Raw genomic sequence first — 26,756 nt, 5'->3', positions numbered from 1 at the left:
CACATTGTTGCCCCCTTGGCACAAAGTTGTACCATTTTATGGTACTATGTATTTTCCGCAGGAAAGATGATTGTGAAGATAATAAGGGGGCGGGAAAGATCAGCTCATATCACAGGCAATAAGGAAGAATTGAAGCTCTAGATTATTTTTTTAAACTAGGCGTCCATGATTGCAAGTATTTGCAGTATTGTTTTTTTTATTACTCTTTGTACAAGTAAAGTTATGATTATATGAAGAAGGCGTATGGTAACCTCTTTACAGCATTCACACATATAATAATAAAGTTATATCACATCCAGAGTACAAGTGTACTCATACAGCTAATTAAATGATTTATTAACATGCGTGCCATTTCCCCATTCCTATATCATCCAATTTTTATGCATTTGGCATAAAATGTACACATTTTAGCTGTTCTTATGCTTTTGCACACCAATTCTGATTTATTACACAATTCCAAATCCGATTGCATCCATTTTCCTTACTCTTGCCCATTTTATCTACTTATTTCATTCAACTGCTTAGACATTGATAACTTCGTATTGAAAATTATTTTTACCCCTTCCTATTTTCTGTTTTTTTGCTGAGGACTTACGTGCTCGTTTTTGCCAAACCCATTCAAAAATTTCAGGATGGGACATCTACACCAAAAATGAATTTTTGTGTCTTTCATACTCCAAAAGTGTTATTTTCAACCCACAATTACGCCACCTACTCCAAAAACCAGAAAAACAATGCACCAAAAGTTGCATTCAGTGTTAGCGACTGCCAAAATTTTATAATTAAAAGCGATTATTTTTAATTTTTGTTTTATTAAACCATCTAATAATGGAATAAAATAGCAAATGAAATTTTAATATAATAGAAATCAATATTTCATAAATCAAATACATTATGACTTTGATTTAATGATACCCAATTTAACGATTTCCTCAATTTAATGATACATTTCTCTGACTCAGGTTTGACTGCATTGAATGTCTATGCTCCTCGATTTAACAATACCCTTGATTTATGAGCAACTTTTTCCAGTCCCCTGACAATCGTTAAATCACGGTTATACTGTACTTGCTTTTCGCCGGACATTAGCATGTGCTTCACCAAAAATGGCATGCTGTACTTGAGATCCTGTGAATATTTCTATTATTTTTAAATTTGGAAGTTACTTTAATCTATGCTGCCTGATTAAATCAACACATGTTATTTTCTATTTTAATAATACTTTTTAACTCAAAATTTATGGTATTACAAATTTTTTACATAAAATACTAACTTTAAAGTTATTAGCACAAATTTGTATGGTCACTTCATTATGATAGTAGCTCAAAAATTTTTTTTTTTTTTTTTTTTTTTTTTTTTTTTGAGCAACGGCAAGGGTAATGTTATTTCTGGTAATTGTAAAAATAGTTATAACAATAAACAAATGTAATCATACCTTGTTAATGCGAAATTCACCTGACCATAATAGCTATTTCATCTTAACTAAATTTCATCCTAATGAATGAATTATTGAGTGATTGTTGACCAATGGGACCGAGCAAACAAGTATTTCACATAAAGCAATATTTCATATTAGGCAGTTCTGAGTTGAGGAGGTTTTACTGTAGAGCAATAAAACTTTTTTTTTATTCTATGCCTGTCTACTGCATCTCTGCCATTAGTTGATGAGTGTCCCAATCATATGGAGAAGTATAAAATGTGGGTGAATTTAGTGTGCTTTGAGCTGTTATTTAAAAACTTTAAAATCATGGGACAGCTCCTGAAATTATCACTGTCTATCTCATGGTGGCGACACAGAAAATACCAGGATGAATCCTTCTCACCAATGTCATGCAGGTGTTTCTGCAAATAGTTTTGCTCAGTGATCAGACAAAAACACGCCACTCCAACAGACTGAGGCAAAGCACTGATTTTTTTTAAACCTTTTACTGAGTAAAATATTCCACTTTACACACAGCTGTATCACTATATGCAGATATTCTGTTACTTTTTAGTTTTTTTTTTTTTTTTTTTAATAATCAATTTGTTTGTTCGCAGAGGCAGAAGAGAATCAGGTTGAGTCATAAGAGATCCAGCCTTAGCCAGTTGATCAGCCTACTCATTTCCAAAATGTCACAATGACTCAGAATCCATTGGAGGACTAGACTTTCTCTAGTTTTTTTAAGTTCAAACATTTTCATTCTACAAAAGCGGACATGTGCATTTTCATTATGCTTGGAACTTGTAAATGACAAAATAGCCAATTGATATGAAGCGCAAGATTGCATTCAGGACTTTTTTAATTTATCGGTTGTGAATAACATAGCAGCTGTCCTTCCATCAAAATTGTCACAATCCTGCACAAACAACAGGACAGCTATTACTGAAACCTGAACACTTGAACATGCTCCAGCATTTTTAAATTGGCACCTTCAGCAGAACCATCTGTGTACATATGAAACCAATTTTCACTAGGGTATGTTCGAGGGTTATTTTTTTTTTCTAGGTCCGATCGATCACGGAATGAAAACCAGAAAGGCAAGCCGATTATGCTGTGAGTAGAATTGTTGCTCAGTCTCTGAAGTAAGATTGTGCAGTGCATCAGGTTGCTGTGGTTATTTCGGAGCACGCAGTGAACAAGGAAACATGCCTCAGCCAATTGCATTTCCCTGCAAGTGTGAAGTGCGTGCTGTAATTCGATTTTTGAAGGCTGAAGGAAGGGCAATTCAGAACAAACATAGTGGAAGGTTGTCATCAGGCATTGTCCTTCTGCATGACAATGAGCGCCCGAACACTGCTGCTTTAACCAAAAAATCTCTTGCAACAGTTTCGCTGGACAGCATTTGACCATACTCCATACAGCCCAGACTTGGCATGTCTTCCGATTACCATCTCTTTGGTCTCAGGAAGCGCTGGCTAGGAGAACAGACATTTGGCTCCGACGCGGAGCTGCTGGTCAGTGTGCAGAATTGGCTGCAGAAATGGTTGAAAACTTGGGCGGCTGCCTTCTATGACGAGGGTATCGAAAAATTGGTACCACGCTGTGACAAATGTCTTAATTGGAGTGGTGACTATGTCGAGAAGTAGTTGGAAGATGTATGTGCGTATTCCAAATAAAAGTTTCCATTGTCTTTGTGTTCTTCATTTCTCGATCGATCCGGCCTTGAAAAAAAATAACCCTCGTATATTGCATTGTAGCCAAAATAGGTACACTCCTAACGAGCAATAAAACGTAAAAAACAAATTTTTTTTTGGTATTGAACATGCAGATATGTTACATGTTGTAAGTAGAATATGTAAAACTTAATTTGCATATTTATTATCAAAACAGCATATGTTTTTACAAATTGAGATTTCCTTATTTGGCAACTATGCATTTCCCGATCTTTAAGTAAACTTTATATGCACATATGGTTATTAGCCAAAATTCTGTCAATTATTTACCAAAACACATACGCTGATACATATACACACTGAGGTGCAGGACTTCCCTTCAAAAAAAAAAAAATACCTGTTTGTGTTTTTAGGACTCTTGTTTGGCATTTTTATAGATGTCGAAAAAATGTTTTGGAGGAAGAGAAAAAATAGATGTCTTTTAAAATTATTTGAAGAAATCAACACAAAAACTAAAGCAAAATTAAAATTGGCCTGTTTTTGAACCCTCCATTTTAGATCGACTATTAGAAAATCTGCCTCTTTAATTTAAAATGAGAAGAGTTCATGCCTCTATATTTGAATTTTGACAAATAAAAGGATAATTTTTCTACAGTTAACCATTTATTTTGATAATCTATTCTAAAATTAAATAAAGAGAGCATGCTTCTTATTCTATCGATGAATCAAATGCTTTGATTAAATATTCATTGAGTAAATAGTAGTCATACCTATGCATACTGTGAGAAATGTTTGTCCCTTTGCACATTGACTGCAAATCAGTTTTACTTTCACCAAGTGAGAGCATTATACAGTGATGAATGCAGACAAATTAAAAAATAGATAAAATTAAAATAAATCAATAGTAATTTTTTCCCTCCTTTTTGCCCTATTTCTTCCACTATACAACTACTTTATAGACTTCTTGATGGAGTAGACAGAAATACGAAAGGTTGTAATTGTCTGACAAGCTTACACCACAATTTTATCCCCCAGTTACATTATAACTTCTGGTGTTTGTACGGTTTGTCCAATATTTCATTATTTCTATTGATATCTTAGTAATTCAAATAATAGTAGATTCTGACTAATCTGAGGTATTCCCACTAATCCAATGAAACTTAAATATCACCCCCCCCCCCTATGAGAAAGTATTAAAAAATTGCAAAGGAATTAAACGATGTTGGAGTGACTAACCCGATGATTGCTTAAAGAACACAATAATATTACACAAAAGTGAGTATGAAGAAAGGAGTGATGGTTTTGAAAAAAATTTTGAAAATCCATTTTATTTTTACAAATCTATGATGCGCTCTTTTTTTTTTTTTTTTTTTTTTTTTTTTTTTTTTGACTATTTTGTCTAGTTTTTGTTTATTTTCAAAAAAATAGTGTTTCTCTTTGATTTCTTTGCCGAGTTTTAAGCAATCAGCTGCTGTAGGCCCTGATCAACTGGGGTTATCCGACTTCACTGTATGATTATTTATGCAGTGTCTTTACAAATTGCAAGTATTTTTTTTTTTTTCAGAGATGATTTCGAAGAACTTAAAAAATGGATGCGCTACAGCTATCTTTTTCCCAAATCAGATGATTATTATTCATTTTTATGTGGGTTTTTGAAAGAAAGACTGCTAAAGAAAAAAATTAGAGAAGTTAATCAGAAAATGCGAAGTATGTTACATTGCTTTCATTTTGATTGCATTTTTCTTTTCTTTTTTTATGTATTTGTATGTTTTGTATAGGTTTTATTCTGCTAATTCTTTTTATCCATTTTTTCTAGGGAAATGTTATAAAGATGGAATGAAATGCAAGAAAATTAGCAAAAGTTATAAGAAAATTCATGCTGTTAGAGAAAGGAGTAATAAATCATTTGTAAAAAAGAGTAAAACTAAAGGATTAAAATCAAAACTACATGATACATTATTGAAACTGGAAGAGCAACTTCATAAAAAAGATGTTCAGAAATTGCGGAAAAATAAGGGGAAAAGACATAAAGAGATGAAAGCAGAAGATATTGAGAGAAAAATAAATGTTAACTCACAAGGCAAAGAGCTTCAAGAAAAAGATTTTAAGAAAATAACAGCTAAAAAGGGCAAATCACCATTCACTAAACCAAAAGAACGACAAAAAGTAGACAAAGCTAAAGAACATTTAGATTTTCATTTAAAAGTTCAAAGACAGGGGAAAAAGAAGGCTGAGCAAGACCTATATGAAAATAGAGAAACTAAAAAACCTAAAGCAAATACAAATGTTACAAATTTGATTAGTGATTTGAATAAGGCTATTGTGAGATTATTGCCCGAAAAAGAATTAGAGCAAAATAACCGAAAAGAATCACCAAAGACAGGAAATATTGCAATCAAATCTGTAAGTATAAATTTACTGAAATGTTACAAAAATTTTCAAACTGATTAAATGTATTCTTATCAAAAGTTGCGATTTTTGAAATGAAATTAAGTTAATTATTGCTTGCATTATTAAAAATGTGCTCTTTTTTAGTAATAATATTTTTTTCAGCACTGCAAGATTTTTTTTTTCAAGAAGTTCCTGATCATTTTAATGTGATATTGATATATTCTAAACATTAAACATTATATATATAAACACAGTAGCCCATTGTTATATCAAGGTTGCCTGAGGACAACAAAAAGCGTGGACTTATATTGCAATTTGATTTGACTAAGGCAAAATAGATATAGTGAGAGTTATTCACAAGTAACATACCTCAGAGTTAACTTTAACTCCTTGCCTGCAACAGAAAAGTTTTCAGAAGCAAGTGGTGGCATAGGTATCGCTTGCTAGATATTGGCTCCGTGGAATGGCCTAGTCCTTTCAGCATTACTGAGAGTAGAAGTTTACCCACTGGACCAGATTAAACCTTGCTTTAGTGCACATGCGTTAGTGTGCATGAAAATCAACTCTGTATTGTCCATTCATTTTTATTTCATTTTAAATGAAAGTAAATTAAATATAATAGCACCTAAGTGTGCTGCTTCATCTAAAGCTAATGAAGATGGGGAGAAAAAGTTTCTTACAATTAATGATTTTTGCATCATAACAGGATTTTATATTGAATAACGCTGCTCTTTAAAAAAAAAAAAAAACTACAGTATGAGTTAAATTTTTCTTTACATAGGAAACAGAAATATATAGGGAAATGTGGGGCAAAGTAAAACAGCTAAGATGACAGAGCTTTTTCAAAATGAACAAATTGGAAATTTCTTTTGAAAATTACAGTGCATATAGTAATAACAGTGTACGTTAAAACAAGTCTTGCTATGAAACATTTATTTTAATTTTTGGAAGTATATTTGCCCATTAAAGAAACTGGAAAATTTTCCTTTTTTTTTCATGTTGCTAAGTGAAAAATAAAATATTTTTCCAATGAAAAATGTTCCAGAAAATTATAAAAAATATTTTTGATCAAATGTATGAGTAACTAAGAGGTTAAATGAATAAATTAAAAGGTAATGAGATAATATATATATATATATATATATATATATATATATATATATATATATATATATATATATATATATAAACAAATAATTAAATAAAATACTTAATATATGCAGAAAATTATTGAGCAGATAAAATAGTGAATGAGTAAGAAAGTGAGTGAATGAATGAATAAACAAGTGAATGACTGAATGTAAATGAGAGAATCAATAAGTGAATCCATAAGTTATTTAGCAAAAGATTGAATGAGCAAACAAAATAAACTATTTCACTTTGCCATGGATGTACATGATAAATTGTGAAAAATATGCAAATAAGCTTAATATTAACTAAATAAATACTGCATCAAATATTAGAAGGTCTCAATTAATATTTAAAATGTTAAGAAAAATAATTTTATCATTTTATAATAAAAAAATAATTTTTGACTTACAACAAAAATTATCACAACAAACTCACTGAAATAGACTACATGTACTACTACATAGTCAAAATATTACCAGATAGTTGCCGCTAAAAGCAGAGTAAATGTTTCACCATTTCACTTTGCCCCACTGTTTCACTTTGCCTCATATTCCCCTACTTAAGGAATGTTTTAAGACAGTTTAAGGGGTGCTTTCAAGTATCTAAAATAATTGTAAGTTTATCAATCAGTTTCCAAAATTTCACAACAGAAAATTTTGACTTATGCAAGGGATCCTGAAACGCATCCCTTGTGTAAGTCAAGACTTCACTGTGTATCCAAAACCATGATACAACCCAAGTCATAAAAAGCAATGATTTAATTAACATACAAATTAATTATCTGTGCCCATACAAAACGATAAGTTGATTATCATATTAGGAAGATGAGAAAAAAAATAGTCTACCAGTTAACCAAAAAAATTTTTTTTTCATTGTTTCATGGTAGAATATGAATGAAAAGTTGTAGTTTAAACTGTGATGAATTAATGCTTTGAAAAGCATGCAGTTTTTGTTCTTTGATGAAAAAAAAGAACTAAATACTTTTCTGAGAAAAATAACTTTGTTTTCCTATGAAGTCGATTGTACAGCAACCTGATTTTAATGAAATTTTTTTGAGGCAGGGGAAAAGCGGGATATATCCAAATAAACCGTATAATGAGGCACAGTTTGACAAATGGCTACTGTGTGTGTGTATATTGTCACCTCAGAGCAATAGTAAGATATCTTAGTGTTATTCCTGAGATTAGCTGTCTTAGTGTTGCTCTGAAGCGATGATATATATGTGTATACAGGGTGCTTCAAAAAAAAAAAAAAAAAAAAAAATGAATATTCAATTTGACTTTCCATAGAAAATTTATCTACTGTCCAATGTAAATGAAATGTAAATAACAAATGTTAATAGTGTTCAAATTGGTGACCTGCAGCATCAATACAATTCCAATAGGAGTCAGTAGCTGTTCGAGGTTGACCTGAATGGCCTTTATGCACATCACTCACTGTTCCATGAGGTTTGAATTTGTCTCCTATGCATGTAATTGTTAATTTTGAAGGTGGTTCTGTATCATACTACCTTCGCCACTTGGTTTGTTGAGAGCCAAGTTCAGCTTGTGATTCACACAGCTGGCATAAATCACGAGGTTTTTTTTATCCTTTTCTTAAATGATATAAGATTCTGGCATTAAAAAGTTATTGAAATAAAAGATAACACTTCCAGGCAGATAGATCAACCTGACGCCGAAAAATGAGATTGAAATTTCTTGTTGAAATATGATTTTGTGTCTGCATGGAACTATGACTGAAGACTCCCCCCCCCCCTCCACACACACATTGAATCTGCCACTGATGAATGAATGGATGAAGTGAAAAGGGCATGCTCAAAAAGAGAGCAAGCACCATGACCACTGGTCTATTGTACTATCCCAGCTAGGGCCTCTATCAGAGCCCAATATAGCCTGCATATATATTTTTGATGAAATATATTTTACATAATGCTAGATATTCCTCTGGTACCAACTATTTTTTGGCCATGTAACTTTGCAGTAATGTCTATTTTATCAAATAAGTGTTTTACTAAGGATAGTTATTCACAGGGTTGGTACGGGTCCTTACAAGTACTTACTTTTATATTTCGCCTTATAAATGCTTACAAGTCCTTATTTTAATGCCCCAAGTCCTTATAAGTCTTTATTTTTACTCTGCCATTATTTTAAAAAATCAGATTATCGTTTTTCTAATAGAGCACTTGCGACTCACTTCATCACCCAAACTGTGGAGGGTAAGCAGCAGGTTTTTAACAAATTTAATTTCCTCTTAGCAATCTCCTAAGCTGCAGGGCAAGATTACAGTTGCTGGTGGAAAGTCAAGTGGTCACAAGTGCTCTATTTCCAGTAGGCGGCAGCTTTATTAATCCCACACCTTGTTTAGGGAACTCTTGCAGAATGGGGTGAGGAGGCGCATGCTACTCCATCTCTGCGCTCGTTCTAGGAATCGACATCCATCAGTGCAACTGCCAAATCCTATACAATTTGTGTATCTTAAACAACTGATACGAAAACTGACCTGCAATAGCTGATCTCTGTTAACACTTACATTTCTCAGGGTGTAATCAATAAATTTATTGAATTGTCTGGGTCAGTTAATGACATACAAATAACCACGGAAATGAAGACAGCTGCTACACCCGCAAGAGCAAAACAGACTCAGTATTTGGAAAATGAAAAATCAAAGGAAAAGAATGAAACAGAACAAGAAAAACTTAAAGCATTAGAGGAGGAAGTACATTTAAAAAAAAAGAAATTGTTTCTCCAAAAAGACGTAATGGAAACAAAAGCAAAACATTTGGCAGATGAGGCTGAAAATCAAAGGGCATTAAGTTGTTCATTCAATCACATGAACTAAGGAAAACATTATCTGTAAATGAAAGAGAAATAAATTCCTTGGATGTAAAATTAAAGGAAAACAGTTTGGAATTAAAAGGTATTTAATCTGATTGCTAGTTTTTGATTCCCCCCCCCCCCATCATTTTATTATGTCACATTTTTATGAATTTTTGTTGCTATTATTTTTATTGTATCTTTTATATGTCCTATATTGTTCATTATCCTCTAATAAGTTGAATTTGAAAATGTGTGCAATAATTTAATTAATTCTATTCCGAGGGCCTTATTTTTTGGTCCTTATAAGTCCTAACTTTTGTTTTAAAGAAGTGTGTACAAACCCTGATTCAATATCAGTTATTAAATAGAGGGTAGGATCCCCCTGAGCCATACTTTCTTTTTTTTTTTACACTACATTTCAATAAACTATCTTATTAGTTCTAGAAAGATGATATATTTTAGGCTTAACAGGTGCTTTAAAAAATATATATAATTCTTACATAATTTTGTTCTAAATTTAAAAAAAAAAAAAAATTGTGCACATTTTACTAAATGTATCTCTTGTAGCGAGGAATCCCAGATGGAATGTCTACCAAACTGGATGTGCAACATAAAAGGTAATTTTTTCTTATATATAATTTTTCACTGGGATTTAGTGGGTAAATCACAACTTTCTTAATACTTCACCAAGTCTCATTAGTAAGGTACCATTTTAAGGATTTTTTCTTTGTTTTGGCGAAAAATAAAATCGCAATTATCATTTTGACTGTTTTTCTAAAAATTCACTTAATAAACAGGAATTAATTCCACTGGTTTGCGGTTTTACTGTTGACAATTCCAGTTGAATTGCAAACTTTAGCTTTCACTTTTAAAAGACTTGTGCTAATCTAGGCAATAATGGTTAAAGTAATTTCGCTAGAGGGAAGTTTATCAATTTAAGAAAACAAAGATCTTTTAATTTAACATTTGGCTCAAACCTTTTATTATGAGCAGTGTTAATTGTTTGTAAATAAGGAAGGGTGGGGGCACAGTGTGTCTTGGAGTACAATGAGACAAGGCTATTTTTTAAATTTTTTAATTATATTCTGTAAATAATGTTAGGTGCCTATGATCTGCAGCAGTTGACCTTGTGGATTCTGGGATATGAAGTTGTTGCTTATAAAGTAAGAAAAAATGTTAAAATGTCAAAAAAGCACAAATTGCAAATTACAGCAGACACTTGTTTTGGCATTAAGAGGGAATGCCCTTTTCAATGCAAAAAGTAATGAGCTTATGGATGAAAGACATCCGACAAAAGCCAAGATCAGCTAAGCATGCAGCTTAAAAGATAAAAGTAGCGGATTAGCCAAACACCAATGAGAAAATTATCAACCGATAAGGAACCAATAGGAATGTAAGCAACGGCCAAGAGCTTTCTCTGAGGTACAGTAAACCCGAAAGAAAGAATTCAATTGGACAAAAATTAAGCCAAAGCTTAAACAAAAAGAAAATGTCAATGACCGTGAACCGCAAGAAAGGAAAAGCTGAATGGAAGAAAAAAAACACCAGGAAATAAAATAAATAGAAGCAAAAATATTCAGAAAATGGAAAAAATAAAGATAAATAGAAGAAAAGGAGGGGGGGATGTCAACCAAGATGAAAAAGGTAAAAAATGACAAAGCAAGATAGATAAAAATGAATGGAAAAGAATGTATGCAAAATAGAAAAAAAAATGGATGGGGAAAGGACAGTGTACTTCTTAAAATGGAACTTAATTATCTTAAAGCTGTTGCAATTGATATAGACTATCTGCCAACTTTGATTGATTCCATTTATAAAAAACTTTCAAATAAATCACTAACTAATATTCTTAACCGAACCTTCATAAGAAAGAATTTGGTTGTTTTGGCATTCTTTCCATCTGTAAGCTATCAGGTTGTTAAGATTCTAAAATGTTTCCAATTCCAGGTGGTGTTCTCTCCTATTAATAAACTTTCATTCTCTTCTCTTAAAGATCCTATTCACTCTCTTAATTGTTGTGGAATTTATAAAATTAATCGTAGTTGCAAACTTGCTTATATTGGACAAACTCGGCGTGCTTTAAAAATTTGCTTGAAAGAGCATCAAAATTATGTGAAAAAAACAACAATTAAATAAGTCTAGTATTGCTCAACATTGTTGGGATTTGAATTACTCTTTTGATTTTAACTCTTATCAGATTATCCAAAAATACCCCAATTCATTAGATCTTGACTTTTGGGAATGTTTCCATATTTTGAGGAACAGTTCTAACTTAGTTAATGATCTTAAAGCAGTTCCATATTTTTCCAACATTTGACTCCCATATCTTTAACACTGTCCTTTCCCCATCCATTTTTTTCTATTTTGCATACTTTTTTTCCATTCATTTTTATCTATCTTGCTTTGTTTATATTTACCTTTTTTGTCTTGGTTGACATCCCCCCCCCCTTTTTCTTCTATTTATCCGTAATTTTTCCAAATATTTTTGTTTCTGTTTATTTTAATTCCTGGTGTTTTTTTCTTCCATTCAGCTTTTCCTTTCTTGCGGTTCACGTTTAATTGACATTTTCTTTTTGTTTAAGCTTTGGCTTAATCTTTGTCCAATTGAATTCTTTCTTTCGAGTTTAATGTACCTCAGAGAAAGCTCTTGGCCTTTGCTTGCATTCCTATTGGTTCCTTATCGGTTTATAATTTTCTGATTGGTGTTTGGCTAATCCGCTATTTTTATCATTTAAGTTGCATGCTTATCTGCTTTTGGCTTTTGTCGGATGTATTTTCATTCATAAACTCATTACTTTTTGCATTGAGAAAGGCATTCCCTGTAACACCGAAACATGTGTCTGCTGTAATCTACAATTTGTGCTTTTTGACATTGTTTTTTCTTACTTTACTGTTCAGCACAAAGGTATTTTTTGCCTTGTTGCTCGTGTTTGCAATCAAAGGATCGTTATTTTTCTGATTTCAGGCAAGCAAAGTTTTTTTCCTCCACTCTCACATGCATTGATTTATAAAATTGTCTTTTATGAATAAAAATTAGCCCTTTGATCAATTTTATTGTTATACCTATGTAGCTAATTATCAATCAAAACACTTAAGATAGGCCAGTACAAACTACTTAAAATGTTGAACTAAAAGAAAATTGCAGGGTGGGCACAGTGAGACAGTCATACTTGGGGCAGAATGAGACAGTCTGAAAGGTATTTGTACAAGAAAACCGAATTTGGATGGTGCCAACCCCGAAAAAGGTGCAAAGGGGCAGAGGGGCGATTATAACTGCGTTGGGGGAAAATTGTTTTCCGTTCAATTTTTGTGATACATTTAGGGAGTTAGTTCTTCTGAATGGTATTGGCACAAGGAAAAAAAAAATTAGATGCTGCTACCCCAGAAAATACTGCAGGGGGCAGAAGGGGGAGGAATTATAACTTCGCTGGGGGGGGCAAGTGGTTTTCCATTCAATTTTTGTGATACAATAATGGGAGTTAGTTTTTGAGAAAGGTATGGGTCCATGGAAAACGAATTTGGATGTTGCCAACCCAGAAAATAGTGCAGGGGGACAGGGTGGGAAGTTGTAATAACTGCGTTGGTGGCTAGTGACTTTCCGTTAAATTTTTATGATACAATTATGGGAGTTTGTTTTTCGGAAAGGTATTTGCACGAGGAAAACGAATTCGGATGTTGGCATCCTCGAAAATGGTGCAGTGAGGTGGTTATAAGTAGTGATGTTCCAGATATCCGTATTCGTATCCGCGGATATCCAAGGGAAAATCCGTATCCGTTACTTTTTTGACAGATCTTAAACGGATCTTTTCTATTCTAAAAAATCTTAAATATTAGAATAAAAGACTCAAATTCCGTTTAAATTAGGTTTTATTCCCTATATAAAGTATAAGGTATCGTTTCAGAAGCCAATTAGTACCCCCCGTAGTGAAAAGGAAGGGGTAATAAGTTCTAAAAGTGTGTATCTGCGTGTCAATTTGTGGCATCATAGCTCTTAAACAGGTGAACCGATTTGGATAGTTTTTTTTCGTTCAAAAACTAACTTTATCGAAAGTGTTCTTAGTTTGGCCTCGATTTTGTATAACTTTAACTACCGGAAATATTAATTAAAAACCGACTTAATGTTTTTCACAATTAGGGTAGTAAAAACTTACCCGTACGTTGAAAATATTGTCCCTAATTGAAAGAATGAAGTTTTCTGCGTTTGATATTAGTTTAGAACTTCCAAGTTATACAGTAGAACCTACTATAATATTGTTAAGTAAATTTTAAATGCAATTCTAAGCCTTTATACATGCGATTGGTAGCGATTTCATAGTCGGAAGATAAGGAGAAAAAGCTCAATGATTTAAAATTTCTATCTGCTGTCAGTTCATATTTGTTAACAATGTGTGTTCTGACCCGCGAAATTCCTCTTCATATGAGGTTCTTTTTTATAATGTTTAATTTAGTTTTAGTTTTTGTTCTTGATTTGGGGTTTCTGTTATTCTACATTTTGGCTTTTCTCGGCATCCTTTAAAAAAAGTGAGACTAAATACTCTAATTACTGTTTGTAAAGGTGTTCCTGGTTCTGTTATTTTGTCGGTCGGAGTAAGTTGGGTGGAAGGGGTCAGCACTGCATTTATGCTGAAATAAAATGCGAAAAAATTATTTCTAGCCTATCTAGTAGCAGCTTTACCACTCTTGCTCCTGTATCCTACATCTACCGAGCAAGCTAGAAATAATTTTTTGCATTCTATTTAAGCATTAATGCAGCGCTGATCCATGCCTTCCAGCTCTCCCTCAATTTTTACGGAGATTTCTTTAAGGAGTAAATCATAGTCTTTACTATAGTTTCGCCATAGATGACATTTTTTGAAGGAACTGCCATTATTCTGACGGGAATACCTTCCGTAACAAATTTTGCACCTGGATAGTTGAATTGGGCAAAAAAAATTGAGATCCGTATCCGTATCCGCGGATCTACTTTTTTAGCGATCCGGCACATCACAAGTTATAAGTGTGCTTGGGGGCAAGTGGTTTTTGGTTCAATTTTTGTGATACAATTATGTGAGTTGGTTTTTCTAAAGGATATTGGCATGAGAAAAACGAATTTGGATGTTGCTACCCCTGAAAATGTTGCAGGGGGGCAGAGGAGGGGAGGGATCATAATTTCGCTGGAGTGCTAGTGTTTTTCTGTTCAATTTTTGTGATACAATTATGGACTTAGTTTTTCTGAATGGTATTGGCATGAAAAAACGGAATTTGGATGTTGCTACCCCCAAAAATGCTGCAGGGTTGGTTATAACTGCAAACATAAAACAGTTATTTAATTATAATTTCTCGGTTTTAAAACAAGTTTTCAAAGCTGAAAATGCTTAAATCCACTAATAACTACATTATAATGCCTAAAAATCTGAATATCCGAATCCATTTACTGGATGCGACACTACTGGAGCGTTTGCTGGGAAAGGTAAACTATCTTGTTGGAAAGCCTTGCAGCAATGTGATTCAAATATTTTTCAAGCTTTTGGAAATATAGGATTGCATTCTACACCCTCTGACAATATGTTTGCTGCAATAGAGCGGAATGTTTGTAAACTTTTTATGTCAAACTTCTCTAAATTGGATGTTTGACTCTGTTCGGTTCATTTTATTAATCGACTTCAAAAAAGGAGGTTATGATTTCGGCTTGCGGCTTTTTATGTGTGTTTTCGTATTACTTCAAGAATACTGGACCGATTTGAAAAGTTCTTTTTTTGTTTGGAAGGGTATGCTTCCCAGATGGTCCCATGTTAATTTTGTCTTGATCTGTTGAAGGGTCCCGAAGAAATCTGAGAAACTTTAAATTTCACACGTTGTGGCTACGTAGACCAGCTTTCGTCACTGCGCGATACCTCACAAGAGGTCACGTGGTTTTGGTGTGAACGGTGCATTTTTTCGACGTAGGTATCTTTTTTTGAACAAATAATTCTCTCGCATCGGGGTTTGATTTTCACGGCGCCGCCTGCTAATTTTAATTTTGTCTTACTAATGTATTTCTTACTCATGTAGCAAATCCAGGGTGGCGACAGATCAGGGAGATCAGGGGAAAAGTCAGGGAACTTTATTAATCAGGGGAAAAGTCGGAAATATCAGGGAATTTTGAAAAAATAACAAAAAATCGGGGAAAAATTGATTTTATGAAGAAAAAACAATTTTTTTTTTTTTTGCTTTACAAAATTAAGTACTCTAATTCCCTATGTATTTTCCGCCAACTATCTGTTCAAAAAAAAAAGTAAAATTAATGAGATGTGATTATACACTGCCACATTTTTAAGCATCTTTTTTACTCAAAGTCAAAATATTGAATCTTACTTATAAACCATAGGGATGAACTTCCTAAGATTGCTTCTGTGTCTGTTAGGTTGTTTATTTTACCTTGCTTGAAATTTTCCTTATACGCTTTCAATGCTACGTAAAATAAACAACCATACAGGCAAAGAGGAAGCCTTCATTAATACCTTAGCTCCTTTGCCTTTATTCCATTGTCTTGAAGTAATTAGTGCACTGTAATCACGACTTCAAGAAGAAATCTTTGGTTTTTGAATTAATACCTTAAAAGCTTAAAAGTTATTACTTCTTCGCATTTTTAATTTAATTGCTAAAATTGAACTTTCAATAAAAAAAACTTTGTTTTTTGCTGTTATACTATTTGTTGTCACCGCAGATTATAAAGGTTTTCTTTTCTTCAGACTTAAGGGATTCTTTAATTTTATAACCAAGTAGTATTCTTCTTTTACATATTTTGAAATTAACTAATTGATTTTTTTTTTGTCTTGCATTTCAAAGGTGTTTGTTACAAAAGCAATCTAAGATTTTTTTTTGTTACATACTGAAATCATTTGAAATAGAGTTAACTTGTGTACTTAAGTAAATATCTTTAAAAAAAAAAAAAAAAATGCTGTATTCATTCATTAAAACGTATGTTCTTGATTAGAAAAAGCTCCCTATGAATGGATGTAAAATGGTATCATCTGTTTTGCATAAATATGTCAATTAGTTATATAAGAACAACTACATTACTTCTATTCTTTCACTATTACTTGTTATTCTTGCAACAATTATTATACTGTTTGAAAACTTAGTTCAAAATAATTTCAATTACTTTTTAGTTCTATCATAAATGCACATATGTTTTTAAGAGTAATTTTAATAGTTTCTTAAAATTCTTATGCTAAGGTGCTTCTGGAAGTAAAGTATTTTTTTTTTAATTTTCTTTTTTCTTTCCATGTAGAAAAATTTAATGTACTATTTTGCAGGGGTTTTTTTCCCCAAAAAATTGACTTGATATGTTTTTTTAAACCATTTTATTAAAAAAGTACATCTTTTTAAAATATATCTTTAGTTCAACAACTTTACACAACTCAAAACGTTTAAAATACTGCATTTTATACAAACATACAATGGATTTTAAGTAGAGCAAAGAAAGAAAACCATTATCATTGGTAACGTAAATCAGGGAAATTTGGTGAACTTAATCAGGGAGATCAGGAAAAAGTCAGGGAACTTTTTTTCACACTTCCTGTCACCACCCTGAAATCAGTAAATTAAATGTATTTTGCTACGAAAATAGTTGAATTGAATTTTTTTGCTAATAAATAACTTCATTTAGTCATCAAAGTTTTTTTTTATATTTCAGCTTTAAAATATATTTAGTGTTAAATTCAAGGGGAATTTAAGACAAAAATCCCCCCGCCGCTCCCTCCGAAGATTAAATTTATGTTCCTTAATAAATATATTGTAACTGGTGTCCGATTTCTAAAGTTTGACTAGTATTCTAGATTTAATATTTCATGACGCCCTCAGCTTAATTTACAGTTAGGATAATATTAATTTACAGACTTAGTTGGAATTTTTTTATGTACTATGTTCCCTGATTACTAGAAGACGCCTGTACAGATTAGGAAAATTCTTTTTCTGTTTGAAACGGTATACTTCTCCCTGTCGTCTAATGGTCTTCAAGTCCGGGTATAAGGGATCCTGGAGAAATCGAGGGAGAGGATAGATTTAAAGACTAATTTCGTGTTTAGTTAAATTAGTGTTCAACTCAGGTGGGTTGTCAGTTACGTTATGTAGTAGTTTATAGGAGGCCCCGACTTCAAAAGGTTTTAAAAAATTAAGAGATCGTATATAATTAGTAAGGTATTAAAATAATTCATCGTATAGTAATTAAAATCAGTGCTTATTTTATAACTGGGTGTTTAGTTTAGTTTATTTTTGCACTAGGATGGAAAAAAAATTTCATACTCGCCCTTTGTTGCTTGTAAACTCATAGCATCTCACTTAAACGATTTTTATGGGTTTTTTTTTGTCTAATGCATAGAAGGGATCTAACTTAAGACCCAAACCTTTGCTTCACAATATTTGTTCCTTAGAAAAAAATTATGGGCAAAAAACAATAAACTTCATTCAATTTCAATATCAAATGATTAAATATAAAATCCATTGTTAAAGAAAGTGCCCCCCATAAAACAAAGGTACTTTCTTACTCAGTGTTAAAGAAAGTACCATAAAACAATAATATTAGTCAGGGGTGCCCCCTTATGGGCGAGGGAGGGTGTTTTGAGGAGTATTTTTCCTTTTTAGGGGGCTCTTCCTTTGGGGGAGTACCCTCCTCCCTCACTATTTCCCCTGCATTAATAATTCGTTGTCATATTGCAATTTTTGAATAGACTCCTCTGAAGCAAACAGGAAATTCATTTAGTATCATTGTTCTAGTAGTATTTTGATCTTCATATATACAACATCACAGTAGATAGGGTCTGGTGGGGGAAAGTGGTCAATGGGGTAAAGTGGTCATAATTCAAATAAATGGCTATACCTTAGAAATAAATGTTCGAATGAATGTGAAAATTTTATTTTAGAGTAGTGCAGTTAGAAACTACATTTTGAATACAAAATTTTACAACTGGTAAAATTTCATTCGGTAAAAAAAAATTTTTTTGTGTGATTATGAATTTTTTTAAAATATAAACACCTTTTTTAACTTCCTTGGGAAATTTTGTTTGTTAGAATTATGAACAGATTAACTGAGCAGGAAGCTTCCTACATGGCTCAAGAACTCATACTCATTAGCAGTTAGCGGAATCTATTTTGAATATTTTTTTAGAACAATTTTAGTAAGATGGGGTAAAGTGGTCATAATATTAGGCTTAACGAATATTGTTCTTTTAAAATCACTTAATCTTTAAGTATAAGGCAGATATAAATTAAGTATTAATTTCACTTAATACGTATTGTTTTTATAGTAAACAAGGTTAAATATATGAGTATATGCGCATGCATACGCATATACTCGTGTATGCACGTATATATACGTATTTACATAAATGCACCAATAAACACGTATTTGGGTATCTCGTAGTATTTTTTATCTATACAGATATACATTCGACTATACACGTATATACCCGCTTATATTCGTAAATATACGAACAATTATATACTCAGGTTGACACGACGCATATACGCGTACGTACTCGAGCTGACACTTACATACTAGCATATGATATACATGTATGCAGGGTGAGTTTAAACTCTTGGGCAAATTTTTAAAAGATGTTAGAGAGGAGGATAAGAAGCAAGAATCATAAGAAACATATGGCCACAAACTCAACGCTGACACGCTACATGCATGCAAAGCCAGAAACTAATGAATGCAAAACAGGTCACAAATTTATTACAAAAAAGACAATTTTACACAACGACTTAAGAAAGTTTTAAAGTGATTGATGAAACTTGCGGCCGGCATCTGTAATACATGCGTCGCAATCACTCTGTTGCAATTACGAGACTCTTGAAAAACTTTCATCAGTCACTGCGCCTTTGTTGCGATGCGTGTATTAGAGCTACTACAGGCCTTACTTTTTAACAACTGTCTAAATATTTCTTAAGAACTAAAATGTCGGGTAAAATCATCTTTGTGTAACATCTTTGTGACCTGTTTTCATTCCATCGATTTCTGCCTTTGTGTGCATGTAGCGCGTCAACGACCAAAAGTTCCTTATGATTCTTTGCTTCTTATCCTCCCCTTTCACACTACTTAGATTTTGCCCAAGATCTTGGATTCACTATGTAAGCATACATGTATATTAGCGGATATACTCGTAGATATACGTGGATACATGTACTGGTGTTTACACGTTAATGTACGTATATACGTCTAAAAAGTATAGAATCGTGTTTACACGTAAGCATACGTATATACCCTTGCTTCCACATATATATACGTTAGTAGACACGTATCAAACACGCAATGGATATATCCACGAATTAACTCGTGTATACCCGTATATGTATGTAAGTACACTACTGGCCGTTAAAATTGCTACACCAAGAATGAATAGTCTGAATGAAACAAAATTTTGCACACGTGATGGCAACATTGACACTAGAAAACGATTACAAAATGAAAGCAAAATGATCATTTATTACTGGAAAAATCTCACATGAATAGAGGTTTAAGTACCCTGTTGCGCCACCTCTAGTTGGAATTTAAGAACCGATACGGTCGAGCATTGAGGTACAGCAGTTTCGTACGATGTCTTACGTCTTCTCGTACCACAGTTGCTGTAAACGCGCCACTAATTTGATCAAACTTACAGGCTGTCCCATTTACCGTCTCAAGTGATCCCAGATATGCTCAATTTGTGACAAGTCACAAATCGCAGATCAGAGCATCACGCAGACCAGAGAAAGTGATAATGCGGAAGAGGAAATCCCTTTACACCCTTGCTGTGTTTGACCGAGCATTGTCATGTTAAAAAATGGTTCCTGGGAGCCCCGTCGTGAGTGCTAACACGTATGAGTTTGATCGAATGAGTGGCACGTTTACAGCAACTGTGGTACGAGATGACCCAGGATATCGTAGGAGACTGTTATGTCTCAATGCCCGATTCTTTCGCTTCAAGTACATCGCACATTCCCGCTAGAAGTGGCTTAACAGGGTACTTAAACCTCCATTTATTCGAGATTTTTCCAACCATAAATGATCAATTTGCTTTAATTTTGTAATCACTTTCTAATGTCAATTTTATTATCACGTGTGTAAAATTTAGCTTCATTCTCGCAATTTCATCTTGGTGTAGCAATTTTAATGGCCAGTAGTGTATCTATGTACACTTATATATGCGTATATACGTCGACTATACACTTATATACTCAGAAACTCAGGTATGCACGTATATACTCGAGATACATGTGCAAACACGCAAATAATGTTCGTTTTGCGCGTATATACTCGCATATACACGTGACTTGTATATACTCGTGTAGACACGTATACACTCCTGTAGGCAATCACGTATACATGCTTATATGCTCGTGTATACACGAATATACTTGAGTAGGCACATGCATGCATGTATCTGATGTATACATGTATTTATTCATATCTGAACATGTTTACTCTTGTTTACACGACACGTATATACTCGTGCATACCCGCATATACTCGTACATATACTTGTAACTATAAAAATAACCGAAATATACAAATAATAGGATTATTTGTAACAGTTTTGCAGCTGTTTTTAGCTATGACCACTTTACCCCATGCTATGACCACTTTCCCCCACCCCATGGGGTAAAGTGGTCATAAATACAAAGGGAAATGAAAATGTTATAAAACTACTTAAATCAATATTTTTTTTCCTGAAATTCAATGTACGTGTTCTTTAATAATGCAATGTAAAATAATAACAAAAAAAGTTGAAGTATTTAAATAATTTATTGTATTTATTATCCACCTAAGTTGAAAACCTACTATTTTATGACCACTTTACCCCACCAGACCCTACTCTGTTTCTAGTGTGGTATTGATCAATAACGAGGCCTAGTAAAGAGAAATGTAGTTTTATTCACGAGTTACGTGACACGTATTGTGAAATATAAAATAGCTAGGAAAATCATTGACATTTAAATGGCTCTAACTAGATTAACGCACAAATAAATCCTGTAGAGGAACAAAGATTAGTTTTTAGTACCAATCGTATAAAATGTTATGCGCATTAAGAATTTTTCTTTTTTTAACCGACTTCAAAAAGGACGTTCTCAATTCGTCAGAATCATTTTATGTATGTTGTAAACAGAAACACGCATAGGCTAATTTGGATTTTTTTTTTTCTCATTTGAAAAGGTATATACTTCGCAGGTGATCCAATGGTCATCTAATCAGTATCTGAAGCTGGAATCCTTGAAAAATCAAGAAAACTCTTCAAATTCTATGGGCAAAGTCAAATCGATTTAGGTCGTTTTTTAGTGACTCGTGAATTGTTTTCGGAAAGCATACTTTAATACAGTCAAACTGATGATGAAGACAATTTTCTTTGTAAATAATTGCGCATTTGAAAAAGCATTTCTTCACAGTCTTCGGAAGTCTCCGAGACGCTGTACTCTTTTTCTTTCTCTATTTTGTTGATCTTAGCTGTTTTCAGACTCTTGTGCTTTCTCACTCTAGATGTACGTAAAGAGTGAACCACATACTCTACCCTACATACTTATTTTATATTTACACCACTAAAAAGCAAAAAATAAATTATTTTCAAATAAAAAAAGAACTGACTTCAAAAAAACAAAAAGGAACTGAAAAGTAAAAAATAATGGATCATACTTATATACGATTTTTTACCCAAATGTATAAATCAAATTTATTTTACAATTCCTGTACAAAAATCAACTAAACTAAACACCCAATTATAAATTAAACACTGATTTTTATTACCGTATGATGAATTATTTTAATACCTAACTAATTATATATGATCTCTTAATTTTTAATAACCATTTGAAGTTGAGGCCTCCTATAAACTACTACCTAACGTAACTGAGTAGGTTTAGATTTAAAGACCAATTTCGCATTTAGTTAAATTAGTGTTCACTCACGTGGGTTGACAGTTACATTAGGTAGTAGTTTATAGGAGGCTCCGTCTTCAAAAGGTTATTAAAAATTAAGAGATCGTATATAATTAGTTAGGTATTAAAATAATTCATCATACAGTAATAAAAATCAGTGTTTAGTTTATAATTGGGTGTTTAGTTTAGTTGATTTTTGTACAGGAATTGTAAAATAAATTTGATTTATACGTTTGGGTAAAAAATCGTATATAAGTATGATCCATTATTTTTTACTTTTCAGTTCCTTTTCGTTCTTTAAAGTCTGTTCTTTTTTTATTTGAAAATAATTTTTTCAAAAGAAAATTTCTGAATCAGAGAAAATGCCCCCAATACTCTCTTCACATAATCTTCGCTATGCTATCATGAGAGCACACTATCAAACCATGATTTTGCAAAATGATGTCATTGCATGTCCAAAGATTCCAGAGCCAGATGCTGGTTATGGTCGGAAAAAGCATAACAACAAATTTGTTCCCCAGATGACCAGAGTGGAACCTGCTCCACAGGCAATTTTAGAACTGGTAAAATGCTCATGCAAAAAAAAGTAAATGCTCCACACTTTTATGCAAATGCAGATGCAGCAAATGTGTGCGAATATTTAGATCTGGATGATGCAAATTACTGTTTTAACTGGAAGGTGGATAGCAGTTCCGATGAATCTGACAGTGACACGGATTTTTAATTCTTGTTATACATTAGTATTTCTTTGCTGACTTATTGTTCAAAATTCTTGATAACAATATTCTTCTGAAATGGTCAAGCACATAAAAAACTTATTTTAATGGTCAATCTAAATGTATATTTTTTTTCAAACATTGTTAACTAAGTGCCTATGTGTTGATATCTACAAATATAATTCCATAATCTTGTTTTTATTTAACTGTTTTGGTAGCACATAATTATAATGGAAAATATGTAGTTTTTCTGATCTTTTACCTTCAATTTATAATGTTGGCATAGTAAGAAAAATATTCCAACATTCTTCTAAAATGGTTTTGTATATAAAAAACTTATTTTAATGGTTAATTGAAATGTATCTTTTCTTTCAAACGGTATCAAATGAGTGCCTATGTGTTGATCTCTGTAAATATAGTTCTATATTCCTGTTTTTATTTAAATATTTTGGACAGCAAATGATTGTAACGCAAAATATGAAGTTTTTCTGTTCTTTTACCTAAAATTTACAATGTTGGCAAAAAAGTCAGTTTTGCTCAAAAATACTTTTTATAATCTGCAACCAAAAGAAACACCTCTACAAATCATCATAAACTCATTCATCAACTCACATCTTTTACAATGAAAAAAGCACTCTTAATAGCTCCGAAACAGGTGTCTGTTATTAAATTCGGATGTTTATGCGTTATAATAATGTTATTGGTGAATTTAAGCATTTTATGCTTTGAAGGCTTGTTGTAACCCGAGAAATGTTGAATATATAACTGTTTTATGTTTGCAGGTGCAACCCCCCCCCCCCTCCCTCCTTTGGCATTTTTGGGGGTAGCAACACCAATCTCGTTTTCCTCCTGCCAATACCTTTCTGAAAAATTAACTCTCAAAACTGTATGACAAAAATTGAACGGAAAACCACTTGCCCCCAACGAAGTTATCACCGCCCTCCCTGCCCCCTGCACCTTTTCTAGGGTTGGCAACATCCAAATTCAGTTTTCTCATACCAATAACTTTCAGAAAAACTAACTCCCATAATTGTATCACACAAATTGAATGGAATAGCACTTGCCCCCCCCCAGCCCTTTTATAACTGCCCCCTGTACCATTTTTGGGATTGGCAACATTCAAATTTGTTTTCCACTCATACCTTTCTGAAAAACTAACTCTCATAATTGTTTCACAAACATTGAATGGAAAACCACTTGCCCCCCCAGTGAAGTTATGATTCCTCCCCCCTTCTGCCCTCCTGCAGCATTTTGGGAGTAGCAGCATCCTAATTTGTTTTCCTCATGCCAATACCCTTCAAAAAACTAACTCCCATAATTGTATCACAAAAATTGAACGGAAAACAACTTACCCCCCCCCCCCCATGCAGTTATAGCCACCCCTGCCCCCCTGCACCTTTTTCGGGATTGTCAACATCCAAATTCGGTTTTCTTGTACAAATACCTTTCAGAAAAACTAACTCCCATAATTGTATCACAAGAATGGAACGGAAAGCCACTCACCCCCCAGAGCATTTATAACCGCCCCCCTGCACTATTTTCTGAGGTGCCAACATTCAAATTCATTTTCCTTGTGCCAATACCTTTCAGAAACTCTAACTCCCATAATTGTATCACAAAAATCGCACGGGAAACTAGCTGCTCCCAGACTAATCAAGCAGAAATACTTTTATATTGGAAATGTTCTAATGGCAGCTGATAACGATGGAGACTTGGACAGCTGTTTTTTGTACAAAAGTAAAATCATTTTGACTATTTTCATTTGATCAACTGTATCAGATGTTGCATTTGCTCCTTACAAAAGTATGAAATTGTTGATAACGGCTCCTACAAAAATAAATTATACAAAGCAAAATAATTCTTTTCTGTGGTTTGAAAATTATTTTATTATTTTCTTTTTTGACGCACAATGAAATTTGAATATGTTTTTCATTATGATTTAATTTTGATTTTAAACTTATTATGTCACTCATCCATATATGCTGACTCTCTGTGCCCTTGTATGTTGTCCCACTGTGCCCCGTATGTTGTCTAACTGTACCCCATGCGTGGGACACAATGAGATAAAATTTTATGTTTCCTTTTTTTTATATTATCTCAAAAATTTCAAATAGTAGTGAAGTTTTTGTCTCAAAAGTTAGTGCACTTAAGCTTACACCTTAAAATTTTCCCGAATGAAACAAAGTTTCCAAATATCTTGAATTTTATATTTTTCATCTCACTGTGCCCCATCCTCCCCTACTTAGAAGTATGCTACATGTTCAGATCTTAATTTGTTAATTTTTAATCATTCAACGTGTTTGCATTAGGATTTTCTTGCTTTCCACTTGACTAATGAAAATGAAGCATTTTGTAACTCTTTTTAGAAATGCAGATAACTTGAAACTTTATACTCATACATTTCTCTCAGAACTAAGAAAGATTATGCAGTTTTAAGTGGTTATCTGAAACATTTTGGGAATAAATAAGTCCAGCATTTTCTACAGCATGTCATGTGAATGCTTTGTACTGATCAGCTAGTGTTTATGAATTATTTTTTTGATTTTTAAATAAATAATGCTGTTTACCATAAAAATATTGACATTTCCTTTGTTTTAGGCGTAAAAAGAAAACAAGGTCGAAGCTTGTAAATGTGTTTGAAATGTTATCTGAAGCAGAAAGTAGTTCAAATTCAAGTGGTATGTTAATTGTCTAATGGTACTTAATATTTTATTTTGAAAAAAAAGTATTGAATGTTAACCTTTGTGCAGATTTTAACTGGAAAGTCTTACTTTTTGGCTTAGTAACTTAAAACTTTGGTAGTGAAACAGCATCTTCTGGTGCAGGCTTAGCTTCAATACTACTAACTAGATATAATACAAATACAAATGTGACAACAAGCAACAGGCTCTGGAACTAGTTAGGCTAGTCCTAGTCAATTAGTTAGTCATCAATAATCAATGGCTCTCTTATCGCTCTCTATCCCTCTGCTCATTACAGCTTCTTTCGGTAAGCTGTTACAAGTGCCCACAACCCTACTAAAGTAGTAGTGTTTCCCAATTTCCAAGTTAACCTGAGATTTGAATAGATTAAAACAGTAACCCCTTGTCTTGCTTTCAATGCAAAAATTTACTCCTTTAACATCTTTAATTTTGATAAATTTAATCAACTGAATCATGTCCCCCCATGTAGCACAAATGAGTGGGGAATTGTTTACCGACTTTGGCAAACCGCAGAAAGCATTGGGAAAGGGTGGGTTGACAATGCAATAAGTCCCCTTACTAGCTTAGTAGTTCTTCTTTGAACCCTTTCCAATAAAGAAGCATCTTTCCTGAGATAAGTAGACCAAAACTAAACGGCATACTCCAAATAAGGTCTTACCAAACTTCTATACAAAGGCAGAAAAACCTTCTTACATTTGTTTGAAATAGATCTATTGATAAACCCATGCATTCTATCGGTTTTGTTACTTGTAATGCTACTCTGTTGACTTAACTTAAAGTCCTGATTTATTAAGACACCCTACCCATATCAATAACATTTTCTGCCTGACAAAAAAAATCTCCTGTAATTAATTTCATTTTGTCTAATTGCATTTTTAATCGTATTCCTTGTTTTGGATTTTCCTGTAATAAAAATCAAAATTGCAGTTATGTTTTCTTCACTTTCATGAGGTTGTTTCCCTCTGTAGTCACTGAAGTTGATAGAATGAGCAAAAAAAAAAAAGAAAAAAACATGGACCCAGAAAATACTTTCATTT

General features: G+C 32.8%; 1 protein-coding gene across 3 annotated transcripts in view; it reads left to right on the top strand.

The window, feature by feature from the left end:
* The window catches only part of LOC129218032 (uncharacterized), a 184,492-nt gene that overhangs the window by 100,740 nt on the left and 56,996 nt on the right, over window positions 1-26,756 (top strand). For all 3 annotated transcript variants that reach the window (XM_054852211.1, XM_054852212.1, XM_054852213.1), the window contains 4 exons: window positions 4,658-4,800; window positions 4,910-5,496; window positions 9,999-10,048; window positions 25,616-25,695. In XM_054852211.1, the coding sequence (XP_054708186.1) occupies window positions 4,658-4,800; window positions 4,910-5,496; window positions 9,999-10,048; window positions 25,616-25,695 (860 nt within the window). The remainder of the gene's footprint in view (window positions 1-4,657; window positions 4,801-4,909; window positions 5,497-9,998; window positions 10,049-25,615; window positions 25,696-26,756) is intronic.

This window comes from Uloborus diversus, chromosome 3 (genome assembly GCF_026930045.1).
Source record: "Uloborus diversus isolate 005 chromosome 3, Udiv.v.3.1, whole genome shotgun sequence".
Classification (NCBI taxonomy): domain Eukaryota; kingdom Metazoa; phylum Arthropoda; class Arachnida; order Araneae; family Uloboridae; genus Uloborus; species Uloborus diversus.
Note: the sequence above shows the minus strand (reverse complement) of the source record. Positions and strands in the feature narration are given on the sequence as shown.